Here is an 18,316-nt window from a genome sequence, read left to right as displayed (position 1 = left end):
TGACAGAAGAGATCACAGTTGAAGAGGTGACGAGGGCAATTGAACAGCTTGCCATCAAGAAGTCACCTGGACCGGATGGTCTGACGGCTGAGTTTTACAAAGCCTTTAAGTCTATTCTGGCCCCACATTTGGTAGAGATTTTTAACAGTTGTCTTGCTGAGGGGGTGCTTCCCCCTTCCATGAGACACTCAGCTGTGATTCTTCTTTCAAAAGGTAAAGATCCTTCGATGATTGAGAATTGGCGCCCCATCAGCCTTCTCAATGTCGATAGAAAGGTGCTGGCGAAGATACTTTTCTGGCGCCTATCGGCAGTAGCAGAGTCTTTGCTTTCTCGCCATCAGCACTGTTCGATCCAGGGTAGGAGCACCTTCACAGCGGTTTTAGCTGTCCGGGAGGCCTTGGAGCAGTGCAGGGCTGCAGGCTGGGGAAAGTATCTACTGGCATTGGATCAGGCAAAGGCTTTCGATCGTGTCAACCATGAGTACCTGTGGTTGCTCTTTAGTAAGTACGGTCTGCCGGGTGGTTTTGTCGATTGGTTAAAAGTTTTGTATAAGGGGGCAGAAAGCTTCCCTCTTGTTAATGGTTGGGTTGGACAGTCCTTTGAGGTTGGTTCTGGGGTGCGCCAGGGTTGTCCGCTGAGTCCCCTGCTCTATGTGTTTGCAATCGACCCCTTCATCAGGAGGCTAGAGAGCAGCATGTTGTGTGGGGTACCAGTGGGAATCCCGGGTGAGCCGCCTTTGAGGGTTGTTGCCTATGCGGATGATGTGTCAGTGATTGTCACTGGGACAGATGAAGCGGAGGAGGTGGTCTCTCTGACATCACGGTACTCTGAAGCATCAGGCTCCAAGATCAATCAGGAAAAGAGTGAAGTTTTTTGGATGGGAAAGGAAGGTGAGGGGTTTGATCTCCCGGACACTTTTCCAGTGCCCCAGGAAAAAATTAAGATATTAGGCATTGAATTTGGACCTGGCGATTATGGCCTCAAAAACTGGGAGGGCAGGCTGGAAGTTGCCAATACTAAGGTGGTCAGCTGGAAGAGATGGAAGTTATCTCTGAGGGAAAGGGTTGATCTGATTAAGACTTACCTGATACCGATCTTCTTGTATGTCAGCCCTGTCTGCATCTTGCCAGTGTCTCTCTATGCTAGGATCTATAGTGTGTTCTTCCAGATGCTGTGGGGGAACAGACTGAACCCCATCAAGAGGAATGTCACCTATCTATCCAGGAGGGAGGGTGGCTTAGGTATGATCAACCCCGTTCTTTTCTTTTCACTGCTATTTCTCAAGTTTAACATTGGTAGTATGCTTGCAGTGGAACCTCCTGGATGGGCAGGCATGTTTAGATCTTGGTTTAGGCCTTTTCTGCGACTTTGGGAAGAAGGTGGCCAAGTGAAGAATCTCAGGGGTCATCGTGGTCAGCTCCCAGCCTATGTCGCTCCGTGTCTGAAGTTGCTGCGGCAGTGGCGACTGTCGGCTGAAGATCTCAGATCCGCTCCGAGGAAAGTCCTTATGAGCCGAGTCTTGAGTGAAGTCTTTCATGACCCACTGGCCTTAAGGGATTGCCCAGGCCCAATTTTGAGGGAAGGGTTAAGATTGATTAATTTGGCTAGAGTCCCCCTTAAATTCAGGGATCTGGCCTGGTTGTGCTTCCACGGGAGGCTCTATGTTCGGAGCAATTTGAAATTCCGCAGTGGGATGGATCGTGGTTGTCCTCGGGAGGAATGTGCAGGTGAGGAGGAGACTATGGACCATTTTCTGCTTCGTTGCCCTTTTAACATAGAGGTATACAAACAGGTTGGGCGGGCCCTCGGTGTTCCTTTCCTCTCCAGGCTGGGTTATGCTGAGTGGGTGTACGGAGCATTCAATACTGGTGGGGGCTTTTGTTTGGATACACTTTTTTTAGTTAGTTTAGTAGTCCGTTATTACACATGGAACGCACGGTGTCAGGTCACCCTTCGGCGTAAAATCCTTCCTGTTCAGGTGGTGGTGTGTGACATTCTGCATGAGGTGGGGAAGATTCGGGCGCTTGAGAGAGACAAGTGGGGTCAGAGGGCTTGGCTGAAGGCGTGGAGGGGTTTCAAGCCTCCCTGACTGCCAGGAGTCTCTTTCCCGGGTGTGGCTTTCTGTCTCTTATCACCCTAGATTTTTTCTTAATGCTCAGTTTTTGATAAATGGCTGCATACATAGGTGATGGGTTGTGCCTCTTAGGCCCTCTCTGCTGCTTTATGTAAATAGTTTTCTAAGAATGTTGGAAGTGGATTATGTATATATTGTATATATTCTGCACATGGATGTGAATTCCTTTGTTTTTTTTGTTGGAATATTGTACTATAGTTCTGTTTTTTACTTTTGTATAAAATATGTTGCTTGATTCTTTTCAATAAAAGATCAATAGTGCCCCATCGTTGGTATCAGTGGAAGGAATAGTGTCTCATCATTCAGCTTCGGGTGTGGCTGCTGGAAGGTTCTCTGGCTGTGTGTCTGTTGCTGCTGCAGGTGATCTGTGTAAGAGGGTGTGAGGTGAAATCCCTCCCAGCTCTCCTGGCCCCCTTCTGGGGAAGCCATGGAGGCCAGCAGGGCCTCTCCTGCTGGAGGCTCTCAGACATCCCCTGGGCGGATGGATGGCACCCCTGCTCCTGTGCAGCCCGTGGTTGGTGATCTCTCTGCACCTGGTGAGGATGAAGATGCTGGATCCATTCGGGAGCGAGTGGTGGCCGGGATCAAAGTCCTCAATAAGGAGAGAGACAAGCTCTACAAGCTTAGAGCGGATTTAAAGCGCCTGAGAAAGCAGCGTGAAGGCTTGTTCAGCAAGAACCGTGGATCAATGGATTCAGAGGTCCAATTAGCGAAAGTCCGTGTGGATCATCAAGAAACTATTGTGGCCATGATGGAAGGCAGGGATGGTCCCTTCAGGGAGAAGTTTTGCAATGAACGGAGGTTTGCAAAGATGGAGGTGGAGGAGGAGACCCCCGGTTCTGACCCCCTTCCCCCTCAAGGTGAGGTAAGCAGCCCATTGCCATCTCAGGGCTCAGGAGGCATGTTGAAAGTTATACAGGTAATGGAGTCTCCAATGCAGGAAGATCAGCTGGTGTTTGGTGATGTGGAGGACTTACCTGAGAGTGTGCCTGATAAAGTAAAGTATATAAAGCCCCAGCTTACAGATAAAACAGTTTTTGTGCCTTTTAGCACCTTGCCTAATGATGGGTTTCCTAATGACACTCCGGGTGATTCCCCTATGCTCAGCAATGTTGTGCCTGCTGCTGATGTCTCTAAACAGGAAAAGTTGTGTTTAAAAAATGACATTTCTGCTGAAGAACCACAAAACCCAGAAGAGCCGATTAACCCCCCTTCTGCTGAGCTTAAAACTATTTCAGTCACTGTTGAACAGGACTCTACAGCGCAGCAGCAGGAAACATCTGGTACTGCATCAGAAACAGTTATCCCTAATAACATTGCAGGCATGGTGGATCCCACCATTATATGTGGAACTGATAATGCTGCTTGTTTAGGCCAAGCTGGTAAAAATAATAATAGTAGTGTACCTGATAATGTGACATCAGTGTGGGGTCTTGGCCCTAATAAGCCTACATTTGCACAGGTGGTAAGCTGTGCTCCTGGCAATATCACCAAGCCAGGGTTACAATCAAGGAGGAGCTCTGCTTCTAATCAGGGTTTTCCCTCGCGGGCTGCCACTATGAGCACCATTGGATCTGGTATTGGATCTATGGCTTCTGCTGGGGGTCCAAGGCGGAACGTAGTCCTCCTTAAATGGGAAGGTGGTGCAGTCCCTCTAGCAAGGCGTATGGTGGTGGACCTGATCTTAGATATGGGTTTTGGGGCTAATGACCTATATGCCCTGATACATGTGGCTGGAAGCCGGGAATACACAGTTAGTTTCACCAGACCAGAGGGTCTTGACTTGTTCTGGGAACGATATATGGCTCGGTGCAGGTCAAGACCCGAATGGGAAGGTCTGGTGCCAGTGGCAGTTTCCCAAAGGTCAACAGTGAAGAAAATTACTATTGTCCTTACAAATGAGAGTGTTCCTGCTCGGGACTTAGAGGTCTGGTTGAGAAATTATGGGGATGTTTTGACCAGGCCGGATAAAATTCATGATGAGCGTGGCATCTGGACCGGGGGTTGGTCGGTAACGGTCAGGTTGGCTAGGGATGGGAATGTTGTCCGTCACCTGCCCTCCTCTGCCTTTATAGGGAGGGATAGGATGACCATTTTTTATCCCGGTCAGCCAAAACTGTGTCACCGCTGTGGAGAAAAGGGGCATTTTAGCTCCTCTTGTTCAGCTCTGATCTGTTCAGTGTGTCGGGGGCAGGGTCATGTGGCCAGGGACTGCACCCAGGCGATAAGGTGCAACCTGTGCCTGCGCCTTGGCCACCCCTACAGCCGATGTCCTGAAGCCTGGCATAATATGGATAGAGAGGTGATAGATGATCTGTTAAGGCTGGACAGGATGGAGGATGAGGCCCCTGTTGTACCACCCTCCTCTGCGGTGACTGACCCCCCTGGTCTTGTGCAGGATCCCTCCCTAGTCCCTGTGCCCACCCCTCCTGTATCTGTAAGTTTTCCTTCTGTGTCTGTCCCTGTGTCCCCCCAGCCTACTGTACCGGCTCCTCTTGTGTCAGAATCTGCCAAGTCTGTGCCCCCTGAGTCAGTTATTCCCGATCAGTCTTCCCTTCCTAAGTGTGACCTTAAAGAAGCCCCCCACCCACCAGGAGTGGTAGAGGGTACCAAAAAGGGTGCTGCTGCGGCTTCCTCTGTAAAGAAGTCTTCTGTGAAGACTTCAAAGAAGAAGAAGAAAACAAGAGATGAAAGCATCTCTGAATCTGACCTTCAGTACCTGGAGAAGAGAAGGAAGGTTGTGAGGCGGAAGAGACAGACGGTGAGGACGGAACAGGGACAGGATGCCTCAGTGACTGTCTCCAACCGTTCTAGGGCTTCTGCTTGGGATATCTCCTCATCTGGGGATTCTTCTGAGCAGAATTCAGAAATTGAAATGGAGTTGGAGGAGGCTTCAAGAAAGAGAGAGGCTTCTGGTGATGAGCAGCAGAGGGGAGCTAAGAAGCAATCCACCCAATAACCCAAATGGCGGTTCCCCCTCCGTTAAAAGTGGTGACAATAAATGTCGCCAGCATTAAGTCGGTAAGAGCTCGTTCTATGGCCTTCTTTTTGTTCAGCCAATTAGATGCTGAAATTTTATTTTTGCAGGAGACTAGGCTCACCTCCTTGGCAGATATTCATATGGCCAAGAGAGAGTGGAGGTATGGTCCATCTTACTGGTCTCTTGCGGCCGAGCCTTACGGCGGGGTGGCGGTGTTGTTTAAAACCGGCATGGTAACTGTCCGGCGGGTTATTGAGGTGGAGATTGGGAGATGTATGGTCTTAGACGTTCTTGTGGGAGGGCAGGACCTGCGCCTAATTAATATCTATGGGCCGCACACAAAGTGGGACAGGAAATGCCTTTTTACAAGGATCAAGCCATTTCTTTTTACATCCCGGCAAGTGGTTTTTGGAGGTGACTTTAATACTGTGACTAGGCCCAAGGACAGGAAGGACTTCAATGACCGGCTGGGATATGATAGCGTTTTTTTAAATAGTATGGTTAGGGATGCTGGTCTTGTGGATGTGCACATTAAGCACCTCCCGGATGACACAGGGTTCACCTTTCATCGAGGTAATAGTCAGAGTAGGATAGATAGGTTTTTTTTGAAGGAGGCCTCTGCTTTCTCACCCCCAGTGGTGCAGGCGGTGGAGTTCTCTGATCACTGTATGCTATCTGTGGTCTTGAATGCTTCAGATTTCCCTCAGAGGGGCAAAGGCATCTGGAGATTAAATTCGACTCTCCTTGAGGAAGAACATGTTAGACAATCCTTTGAGGAATTCTTTCAGGCACAGGTGACCATCCTGGACTTTTGTAGCAGCAAGGCTGAGTGGTGGGAGCTGACCAAAAAGAGGATTGCTGGATTCTTCAGGGGCCTAGCCAATAAAAAACAGTTTAATAGATACATGACCTACCAACGTTTGCGGAGGAAGCTGGATATTCTTGTCTCGAGAGGAGGAGATCCTGGGGCAATCTCTGAAGTGAAAATCCTCCTCAGGAAGTGTCAATATGACCGGCATACCTCTTTGGTTCTGGAGCGGGACTATGGGAAATACCACTCGCCTGACCCTTACCAGAACTGCAAACAGGGTGTAGCTGTTAAGATGGTCGTTGGCCTTAAGGATAGTACAGGTTCCTTGACAAAGTCCAGGTCAGGGATCCTGGAGGTCGTGAGGTCTTTTTATGCTGAACTTCTTGGGAGGAAGGAGCTTGACCGAGACAAGATGGAAAGCTTTTTGGACTCTATTCCAGGTCTAAATGGTGGAGATGTCCCTTTGATGAATTTGACAGAAGAGATCACAGTTGAAGAGGTGACGAGGGCAATTGAACAGCTTGCCATCAAGAAGTCACCTGGACCGGATGGTCTGACGGCTGAGTTTTACAAAGCCTTTAAGTCTATTCTGGCCCCACATTTGGTAGAGATTTTTAACAGTTGTCTTGCTGAGGGGGTGCTTCCCCCTTCCATGAGACACTCAGCTGTGATTCTTCTTTCAAAAGGTAAAGATCCTTCGATGATTGAGAATTGGCGCCCCATCAGCCTTCTCAATGTCGATAGAAAGGTGCTGGCGAAGATACTTTTCTGGCGCCTATCGGCAGTAGCAGAGTCTTTGCTTTCTCGCCATCAGCACTGTTCGATCCAGGGTAGGAGCACCTTCACAGCGGTTTTAGCTGTCCGGGAGGCCTTGGAGCAGTGCAGGGCTGCAGGCTGGGGAAAGTATCTACTGGCATTGGATCAGGCAAAGGCTTTCGATCGTGTCAACCATGAGTACCTGTGGTTGCTCTTTAGTAAGTACGGTCTGCCGGGTGGTTTTGTCGGTTGGTTAAAAGTTTTGTATAAGGGGGCAGAAAGCTTCCCTCTTGTTAATGGTTGGGTTGGACAGTCCTTTGAGGTTGGTTCTGGGGTGCGCCAGGGTTGTCCGCTGAGTCCCCTGCTCTATGTGTTTGCAATCGACCCCTTCATCAGGAGGCTAGAGAGCAGCATGTTGTGTGGGGTAGAAGTGGGAATCCCGGGTGAGCCGCCTTTGAGGGTTGTTGCCTATGCGGATGATGTGTCAGTGATTGTCACTGGGACAGATGAAGCGGAGGAGGTGGTCTCTCTGACATCACGGTACTCTGAAGCATCAGGCTCCAAGATCAATCAGGAAAAGAGTGAAGTTTTTTGGATGGGAAAGGAAGGTGAGGGGTTTGATCTCCCGGACACCTTTCCAGTGCCCCAGGAAAAAATTAAGATATTAGGCATTGAATTTGGACCTTGCGATTATGGCCTCAAAAACTGGGAAGGCAGGCTGGAAGTTGCCAATACTAAGGTGGTCAGCTGGAAGAGATGGAAGTTATCTCTGAGGGAAAGGGTTGATCTGATTAAGACTTACCTGATACCGATCTTCTTGTATGTCAGCCCTGTCTGCATCTTGCCAGTGTCTCTCTATGCTAGGATCTATAGTGTGTTCTTCCAGATGCTGTGGGGGAACAGACTGAACCCCATCAAGAGGAATGTCACCTATCTATCCAGGAGGGAGGGTGGCTTAGGTATGGTCAACCCCGTTCTTTTCTTTTCACTGCTATTTCTCAAGTTTAACATTGGTAGTATGCTTGCAGTGGAACCTCCTGGATGGGCAGGCATGTTTAGATCTTGGTTTAGGCCTTTTCTGCGACTTTGGGAAGAAGGTGGCCAAGTGAAGAATCTCAGGGGTCATCGTGGTCAGCTCCCAGCCTATGTCGCTCCGTGTCTGAAGTTGCTGCGGCAGTGGCGACTGTCGGCTGAAGATCTCAGATCCGCTCCGAGGAAAGTCCTTATGAGCCGAGTCTTGAGTGAAGTCTTTCATGACCCACTGGCCTTAAGGGATTGCCCAGGCCCAATTTTGAGGGAAGGGTTAAGATTGATTAATTTGGCTAGAGTCCCCCTTAAATTCAGGGATCTGGCCTGGTTGTGCTTCCACGGGAGGCTCTATGTTCGGGGCAATTTGAAATTCCGCAGTGGGATGGATCGTGGTTGTCCTCGGGAGGAATGTGCAGGTGAGGAGGAGACTATGGACCATTTTCTGCTTCGTTGCCCTTTTAACATAGAGGTATACAAACAGGTTGGGCGGGCCCTCTGTGTTCCTTTCCTCTCCAGGCTGGGTTATGCTGAGTGGGTGTACGGAGCATTCAATACTGGTGGGGGCTTTTGTTTAGATACACTTTTTTTAGTTAGTTTAGTAGTCCGTTATTACACATGGAACGCACGGTGTCAGGTCACCCTTCGGCGTAAAATCCTTCCTGTTCAGGTGGTGGTGTGTGACATTCTGCATGAGGTGGGGAAGATTCGGGCGCTTGAGAGAGACAAGTGGGGTCACAGGGCTTGGCTGAAGGCGTGGAGGGGTTTCAAGCCTCCCTGACTGCCAGGAGTCTCTTTCCCGGGTGTGGCTTTCTGTCTCTTATCACCCTAGATTTTTTCTTAATGTTCAGTTTTTGATAAATGGCTGCATACATAGGTGATGGGTTGTGCCTCTTAGGCCCTCTCTGCTGCTTTATGTAAATAGTTTTCTAAGAATGTTGGAAGTGGATTATGTATATATTGTATATATTCTGCACATGGATGTGAATTCCTTTGTTTTTTTCTGTTGGAATATTGTACTATAGTTCTGTTTTTTTACTTTTGTATAAAATATGTTGCTTGATTCTTTTCAATAAAAGATCAATAGTGCCCCATTATTGGTGTCATTGGGAGGAATAGTGTTCTATCCTTGATATTAGTGAGAGGAATAGTGCCCCATCATTGGTACTAGTGGGAAGAAAAGTGCCCCATCCTTGGTATCAATGGAAGGAATTGTGCCCCATTGTTGGTTTCAATGGAAGGAATAGTGCCCCATCCTTGATATTAGTGGGAGGAATAGTGCCCCATCATTGGTGTCAGTGGGAGGAATAGTGTCCCATCATTGGTGTCAGTGGGAGGAATAGAGCACCATCATTGGTATCAGGGGGAGGAAAAGTGCCCCATTTTTGGTATCAGTGGGAAGAATAGTGTCCCATCGTTGGTATAATTGGTGGGGAAGAAGAGTGCCCCATTGTTGGTGTCAGTGAGAGGAATAGTGTCTTGTATAAGTGAGGAAAAGTACCCCAGGGGCCAGATAAATGCGAGCAAAAAGCCACATCCACCCCGCACCCCCCACCCCCTCGAGCTGCGGGCTGCAGATTGGAGACCACTGCTATAGAGGAATTGACCAACGTGAAATTTGAATGGCCTATGTAAGTTAAAGTGAAAGTTCAGTCAAATCCTAACTATACTTAATCCTGCTCCCACTTTATTATAAGCCTGTTCTAACTACCCTGTAAAGGAAAGATGTCTATACTTACCTACACTGAGGGCGTTCTGGTCTGGTCACATGATCTCTCCAGCGGCAGTGAAGAAGAGACATCGCCGGAGCCTGGGCAGTGACATCACCCGTGGGCTTACTATAGGTATTCCCAGGGCTTTTTTTCTCAGAGAATAGGTGCAGGAACTCCCCCTTCTGAGTTTTCTTGTCTCCACCCCCTACCCACCTCTGAGCAACGTCCCTTGGTTCCACCCCAACCCACCTCCCAGTACCGCCCCTTTTAGAGACTACAGAATAGAAACTACAGAACCAAGTATAACTTTTTGGTGATAAGTCATTTGATCCCCCAGCAGCCAGCATCAATAGACTCTTCAGCACACCCCAGCTCCTCTTGCCATTACACACAGTCAATGCTAGAGGGTGCCAGAACTGCGTTCCCCCGTGTTCCTACTGAAAAAAAAGCCCTGGGTATTCCATTGTCGGATGCCCCTCTTCTATGCTGAAGCCGGTGCTGGGACACAGACGATCAACCCAGAGTGCCCTCAGCATAGGTGGGGGCGGGTTTAGGTATAGTAAGCATTTGATTGGACTTCCACGTTAATAAAAAAAATGATGCCAACTTTTGCATTATTTTCAGTACAGCCCTTGTATATCGTCACCTTCTCATCAGATTGGATGTCCTACCTGTTGATGAGTTTTCAGAATAATCTTCTTTGGGGACGTTCCCAGTCCTGTGTCTCTGTAAGTCCTCCGCGCTGGTGACTCTCCATGTGTTATTATTTTGGGCAGAAGAATATTCCAGACTGCAGTGAGATTCAAAATTGCAATCAAAATCTGAAAAACACAAATATTGAGAACAATTTCAGTGTTGGGAGTCCATATGGTGCACAGCTAATACAATGAGATGAAAAAAAATGAAATACAAAATGTGCAATTTAAAAAAAAAAAAGAAAGAAGAATGCTGAAGTTCAACAAAACTGGCATTCCTCCCCATGGGGACATAAATAAACTCATCTAAATTGTAATGTTCGGAATACCAGTTTATCAGCGTCTTAAAGGTGCAGCCTAGCAAAAAATTGAAAATCAAAGTGAATCTATTTGAATTTGTGACAATTCAGCCAAAACAGCATTTGTGAGGTCGGGTACAGAATTTGGATGAGAAGACCTGGATCACGTTTGGTGTTCAAATTCATCCTAAAGGTGTTCAGGAGGGTTGAGGTCAGGGTTCTGTGCAGAACACTCAGGTTCCTCCACGCCAAACTGGTCAACCCATGTCATAATGGAGCTGATCCACACTGGTTAAACCATTACTTTTATGGAGCTAACCCACACTGGTCAAACCATGTCTTTATGGAGCTGACCCACACTGGTCAAACCATGTCTTTATGGAGTTGATCCATCCCGGTTAAACCATGTCTTTTATGGAGCTAACCCACACTGGTCAAACCATGTCTTTATGGAGCTGATCCATCCTGGTTAAACCATGTCTTTTATGGAGCTAACCCACAATGGTCAAACCATGTCTTTATGGAGCTGATCCACTCTGGCCAAACTATGTATTTATGGAGCTGGCCCACTCTGGTCAAACCATATCTTTATAGAGCTGACCCACACTGGTCAAACCATGTCTTTATGCCTCAGTCTTTATACCATGTCTCAGCTCCATAAATGCACACTGGTCAAACCATGCATTTATGGAGCTGACCCACACTGGTCAAACCATGACTTTATGGAGCTAACCCACAATGGTCAAACCATGTCTTTATGGAGCTGATCCACTCTGGCCAAACTATGTATTTATGGAGCTGGCCCACTCTGGTCAAACCATATCTTTATAGAGCTGACCCACACTGGTCAAACCATGTCTTTATGGAGCTGACCCACAATGGTCAAACCATGTCTTTATGGAGCTGACCCACAATGGTCAAACCATGTCTTTATGGAGCTGACCCACAATGGTCAAACCATGACTTTATGGAGCTGACTCACAATGGTCAAACCATGTCTTTAAGGAGCTGACCCACTCTGGTCAAACTATGTCTTTATGGAGCTGATCCACACTGGTCAAACCATATCTTTATAGAGCTGACCCACTCTGGCCAAACTATGCCTTTATGGAGCTGACCCACACTGGTCAAACTGTGCCTTTATGGAGCTGACCCACTCTGGCCAAACTATGCCTTTATGGAGATGACCCACTCTGGTCAAACCATGTCTTTATGGAGCTGACCCACTCTGGCCAAACCATATCTTTATTGAGCTGACCCACCCTGGCTAAACTATGCCTTTTATGGAGCTGACCCACACTGGTCAAACCATAATTGTACGGAACTGTCATTGTACACAGGGGTACAGTCATGCTGGGACAGGAAAGGGTCTTCACCAAACTACTACCAAAAGGTTTGAAGAGAACAATTGCCTACAATGTGTTTGTATGATGTAGTATAAACAGGACCCTTCACTGGAGACACCTGAACTCAGTCCTGAACTCTACCACTAATGGTGAAAGATTCATCCAAGTCTTTGAACCCACCTCTGGGTTATTGAGTCCAGGTGTCTTCAGTGAAGGCTCCTGTTAGTACAACATCATACAAAGGACATTGTAGACAATTGTTCTCTTCAAACCTTTTGGTAGTAGTTTGGTGAAGACCCTTTCCTGTCTCAGCATGCCTGTGCCCCTGTGTACAATGCCAGCTCCATACAGTGTGGATCAGCTAAACTTTTTTGGTAACAGTTTGGTGAAGACCCTTTAATTTCCAGCATGACTGTGCCCCTGTGTATAAAGTCAGCTCCATAAAGACATGGCTTGATCAGTTCGGTGTGGAGGAAATCGAGTGTTCTACACACAGCCCTGATCTTAACCATACTGAACGCCCTTGGGACGAAGGTTGTATGCACAGGGCCATTGTGTTCTTTTTTTCTGTGAATGGGTATGTACAGTATATACTGTATATACTCGTTAACATGGGTGAGAGTGGTATATGGGAGCCCCCTTATGATAAAAGGTGGCTCTCAGATTCAGATAAGCCCCCTGCCTGCAGACCCCCACAACCATCAGCCAGGGTTGTGGGCAGGAGAACCATGTTCTCATTAATATGAGGACAAGGTGCTTTTCCTCACGTGGAGGGTATGTGTCCTGGTATGGTTCAGGTAGGGGGCATATACTCATGTCCCCCTTTTTCTAGGCTTTTTGGCATTAGAATGCCGTGGAAGATCACTGTACAATGCTCAAATCGAACCCTGGGCAGATTGGCTCAACACTAGTGCTAATGGCTTGTCCACCTAAGAGGTCCAGCCCTCCTAGAATACACATTTATTTTATTAAAACATTTGAAATGCCAATAACATGATAAATCTTATCTGAGATTTTAGTGATTTGGATTTAGTTAAGAACTATAGCGAAAGATTTTGTTTAGTAAACCTTACGTTGAAGAGCGTTTGGGCATCAGAAGGTCACCGGACTGAGCGTATCACAAAGAAACCAGGGATTGGAAATCCATTATCTCTAAATGGCTCTTTCTCAATTATATCTGCAAGCTTTTAACCCCATATCCATCAGCAATCAGCGGTGCCTGAAATCACGGCCATTTCTAAATAAAAAGCAGCCCATTAATAGGCCGATTAATGATTCATATCTGTCGGGTGCTATTAGGCCAGGCGAGTTTGCCTTTAATTATATTGACAGTCTAATGAATTTAGCGATAATAGGCTGCAGATTGTCTAACTCAGCAATCGGGGAAAGTTCCTCATTACCAGATAATGGTTGTTAAGAAAAAAGAACTGAACTAAACTTTTTATTCTTACCAAGAATCCGTACAAAGCGTTGGGACCATAAGGTTTGTCATATATAAAATACGTCCCCCCCATCCCCCTTTATTGCCGGGTATTTAACGTGACACGTTCCATGCAGATTTTCAGGTATCCGGAATTAATCAGCGGTTCAGACTTGACATGATTATGTTTTTATCCTATATAAAGCCTTTTGTCTCTATTACTTCGCCATCTAATGTCATCCCGAGAGTCTCGTAAGAATGTGGGAACGCCACCCTCCATATACCCCGCTGACGCATTTTTTGTTATCTTTTTACTATTTTTAATTCGTTACTTTTAGTGTTCTATATTTCATCGTTCAGAAATCCCATCAGGGAAGAGCTAATGGGAACGTGTCGGCTCTAAGTGGGCCGTATCCCATGTTAATCGCAACATCCCCGGATAACGTGGCGAATTGCTCTTCTTATATATCTTCAGCAGCAGTACCGGGCTATGAGGCCGGTTATAGCAGAGGCATCCGGAGTGTAATTCCCGGACTGTCACAGCTGGTTTGTGGGTAGGTGCAGCATGATGCGACCAGCAGAGAACACATGGAGTCCAAGTGCAGAAACAGGAATATAAGGCCCGTACACACGTACCGATCGTCGGCATACAAACGTCGGCGGACGAAAGATCTGCCGATTGTACGCGTGTTAGTATGGTGCCTCCGACAGATGTCTGCGCACAATCCGCGGACAAAAGTCTTTCTTGCAAACATGAAAATTTTTGTCTGCGGACACCAGAACGGACGATTGTTCGCCTGTCAGTACAGAATTCGGCCGACAGACCGCAGATTTGCAAGACTGGGCATGCTCAGAAAATTAAAAACACAGGGAAAGTTAACCATTACATGACATCACTTCTGCAGTCAGCTGAAGTCTGCAGACAAAATTCTTGTGCTGTCCTTGTGCTGTCTTTGCACTTTTCAACAGACACCGACATCCCGGGGAGAAAAGAAGAACATTTGTATGCCGACCATCGGTACGTGTGTACGGGCCTATATGGTAACAGAAGTCCAGCACTACACAACAGACACCGCAGGAAGGCAACCTGGCCAGGAACACTCACAAGTTGTAACAGTGATGAAACAGTAGATTGAAGACTCAGAGGTGCGGAAAGCGTCTGTTTTGAGGAGCGTAATGCGGCCTACCTGGTCCCTACCCAAATGGGGAGGCTTTCAGGAAAGGTGGCGCATCCCTGCACTTCTCTATCCCTACAGAACTTTTTCTTGATGCTAAAAACTGACCCTAACAGACAGGTAACCTGCCCCTACACTGCCACTCCGAAGAATGCACACCAAACCCGGGAGCTAGGGTCTTAAATAGACTTTGCCTGACCTAAGATGGCCACCAAAGTCCCATGGGGTGCAAGCATCCAATCGGATAGGTTCTCCTTGACCTCCTCCCCCTCAACTTCCTCCTCCATCTGCATTGCAGCTGTGGACAAGCGCCACCTGCAGTGGAGAAAATAGAATGCACCTGCCTACACTCCCCCCTCCCCCCCCTGTTTGAGTGATTTTGTCCTCGGGATCATAACACAGTAAAGAGCAACATGAAAACTGCAATAAACATGGTTAGGGCAATGGCAACAGCATCTCAAACAACATAATTTGTTTGTTTTTTTTGCAGGCAGTTGCCCGGTTGGACCACAGTGGGAGCTGAACCTCGCTGTCCTCTGTGTAATCACTGTTTAGGTTGACATCTTCTGTCTGTGACTCTGAAACCTTAGGAGGTTGTGGGTCAACAGGGTCAGCCAAGGTTGACCCCTCTGAAGAATCCAGACCATTAGCAGGGCCCGCAGAGGCTTCTGGACTGTCCACAGGCACTGTGCTGTGGCTTCATTTTTCCGAATCTATGGGAGCTGGAGGTTCTAGCAAGAGAGGGGGCAGATAGCATTTTTCAGGGACTTCTTGTACTGGTGGAACATCCATGGAGTCTTGGTCCTCTCTATCTTTGGCAGGCATGGTGGAACAATCGCCACTTAACAGGAAGGGTCGCTAGAGGTTGCAGCAGAGAAACCTCTTAATGGGGTTGAGACCCTCTGAGACCATATCGTACACTGGAGTTGGGCTGCTTCTCTACCCAATAGGGGATGTGCTCCCACTTGGGATCCAGCTTACTACCTCTTTCCCTTCCAGTGTTCTTCACCAAACCTGGGTCCAGATGTTGGACATGGTCCTCAATTGTTTCGGAGGAAAATATGATATCGTCCAGGTAGATGAGCACAGTCTCAAAGTTGAAATCTCCCAAGCATCCAGCGGCGGGCGGGTTCTCCTAAGTCCCGGCGGCGCGTCTCCTCCAGTCCTCCCACACCCGCCTCCTCCTCGGCCAATGGCATGGGGTTTACCTTGCGGCCAATCAGGAAGCGCGTATCGGATGCGCTTCCTGATTGGCCAGGAGGAGGATCGGTGTGACAATACCGAATTTTCATTTGCTATTGTCACACAATGGGAGGGCTTGGGGCGCACTACTCTGCGCCCCGGCTCCACCCTTTGCATCACCCTATCAGAGCCTCTGGCTCTAATCAGGTGATTAAAAAAAAAACCCATTAAGCTCCATGCGTCCGGCGCCTCTGCATGCAGATTAGGGGGCCCGATGCATGGGTGGGGGAGCGGCGCCCCTGCGCCCTCAATACACCGGCCACCACTGCATCTCTTCATCAGGCATTGGAACACACTGGGGGAATTGCTCAGTCCGAAGAGCATGCAATTAAATTCAAATAGTCCCATTGCTGTGATAAAAGCAGTCTTTTCACAGTCCTGGTCTCTCACTGGGTCTTGTCAGTAGCCACTCACCAGATCAAGGGCAGAGAAAAGCTTGATCCAGTGCCATGAGCGACGACTCCTCCCTAGGCAATGGGTAGGCTTCCCAGTGGGTACAGGCATTTAGTTTGTGGTAATCTACACGTAATCGCAACCTCCATTCCTTCTTTTGTACCAGGACAACAGGGGTGGCCTATTAGCTGAGGCTCTCCAAAATTAACCCACTCTGTAGCATGCTGCCCTTGACCTCCTGTCATAGGGCTGAGAGAATATGATGATACTGCTCCCGGATAGGTGGTGCGCCCCCCCCCCCCCCGTATGAATTGGGTGGTTGATGGCCTCTGTACATCCATAGTCCTCAGTGCTGATAGCAAAGACCAGTAGGTGCTTCTCCAGTAGTTGATGGAGTAGCCACTGTTGGAGTAGAGGATAATCCCAGAAAGGAATGGCCAGCTGTTCCGGCAGTAATTTATATTGTGGCTGATTCAAGGATGACATGGCTGCATGTAATGGCATGCAAATGGCTTCTATTCCTGGCTGGGCTTCTGAGATGCAGTGGCGGAGCACCACATTGAGGTTTGCTATTGTGGTATGATTTGGGAGTGGGATCAGGGAGGTCCCCAGATTAATAGGCTGAGCCAACATCTTCCATTTGTGGACCTTGGATAGGGTGAGGGTGACCAGCCACTCTCCCAGTGTCACTAGGTCTTTGCGTGGCTCCACCATTACCGTGGCCCCTTGCAGTTTCTTGTGAGCCACAAGGTATAGGGAGTAGGCTACCTCTTGGAGGAGGGGGAGGGGGGGCATACGGACAATTCCCAAATGCCCTCATGCTCAGAATGATAGGTGCTGCTGAGCTCACTGGGCTGCGAGTCACCACAACCCCTACTCATTCCACTACCTGGTCCTCTATCTGTATCTTCACCCGGGTAACACCTTCCACCAGGATGGGCAGGTTGTTGGCCACCTTAAGCGACAGCCAAGACAGATCCAGCTCGTCCCGCGTGCCAAACCGCTGGACATAGTGGAGCAACAATAGACCCCTTCCCCAGCAACAATAGGTCCCCCCCGAGCAACTCCAGATCCTCCCTAGCAACAGTAGTCCCCTGGAGCAACAACAGACCTCCTCAACAGCAACAACAGCCTCTCCCTCAGCAACATAAGACCCCCAGACAGGGTTGCCAACTGTCAGTAAGTTTACAGTTTGTAAAATCTGTAATTTTTGCATCAGTCCATGAATTTCTGTAACAGATATTCATGGACAGATGCAAAAATTACGGATTTTAAAAACTGTTTGTGAATTTACTGCCAGTTGGCAACCCTGCCCCCAGAGCAACCATAGATCCCAAACCAGCAACAATAGACCCCCCCCCCCCACGCACACACACACACACACACACACACACACAACAGCAGAACCCCCACCAACAATAAATCACTTTCAGCAACAATAGACCCTCCCCAACAAAAATAGACCCCCCCAGCAACAATAGGCACACTCCCAGGAACGAATATCCTCCAGTAGCAAAAGATCCCCAACCATCAACAATAGCCAACAAAATAAGACCTCCAGAGCAACAGTAGACCTCCCACCAGCATCAACAGAACCTCACCCACAACAGTAGATTTCCCGAGCAACACAACACATCACCACCCCCCCCCTTCCCCCAGTGACAATAGATCTCCCAGCAATCAGTATCAATAGACAGTTCAGCACTAAACACATGGATGAGCAAGTTTGGGGTGGAGGAACTTGACTGGCCTGAAACCCGATAGAACACCTTTGGAATGAATTAGAGCAGAGACTGCGAGACAGGCCTTCTCATCCAACATCAGTGCCTGACCTCACACATGCAATTCTGGAAGAATGGTCGAACATTCCCATAGACACACTCCTAAACCTTGTGGACAGCCTTCCCAGAAGAGTTGATGTTATTATAGCTGCAAAGGGCGGAGCCAACTCAATATTGAACCCTACGGACTAAGACTAGGATGCCATTAAAGTTCATGTGTGTGTAAAGGCAGGCGTCTCAATACTTTTGACATTATAGTGTATTCAATTTAATTCTGACACAGTCTATTTAATGCTACAAAGGTGTTTCTACAAACTATCATAGCGAGCGTGCAGATTAAAAACTGGGGGGCAATTAATAGAATCCAATTTTAATTTCCCCGTCGTTACACAAAGTCCCATTAAAAATTCTAATTTTGTGTTTCAGCGCTCCATCATAATAATGTCCCAAGGACCCGGATCTCGGTGTCGGAATTGTCATTCCAATAAATGAGAGAGCCGGAGCGGAAGTCTGGGCGCTCCTTCCAGCCGCTGTACTTATTTCTC

At 48.0% G+C, this 18,316-nt stretch overlaps 1 protein-coding gene across 1 annotated transcript in view; it reads right to left on the bottom strand.

Annotated features, from left to right (window-relative positions):
* Positions 1-18,316, bottom strand: part of LOC309549185 (ALK tyrosine kinase receptor-like) — a 1,241,121-nt gene that overhangs the window by 889,130 nt on the left and 333,675 nt on the right. Inside the window, exon 3 of the mRNA XM_082249296.1 lies at positions 10,092-10,241. Coding sequence (XP_082105422.1) covers positions 10,092-10,241 — 150 coding nt within the window. The remainder of the gene's footprint in view (positions 1-10,091; positions 10,242-18,316) is intronic.

The sequence above is a fragment of the Pelophylax lessonae genome (assembly GCF_965119305.1).
Source record: "Pelophylax lessonae genome assembly, chromosome: 3".
Taxonomy (NCBI): Eukaryota; Metazoa; Chordata; class Amphibia; order Anura; family Ranidae; genus Pelophylax; species Pelophylax lessonae.
Note: the sequence above shows the minus strand (reverse complement) of the source record. Positions and strands in the feature narration are given on the sequence as shown.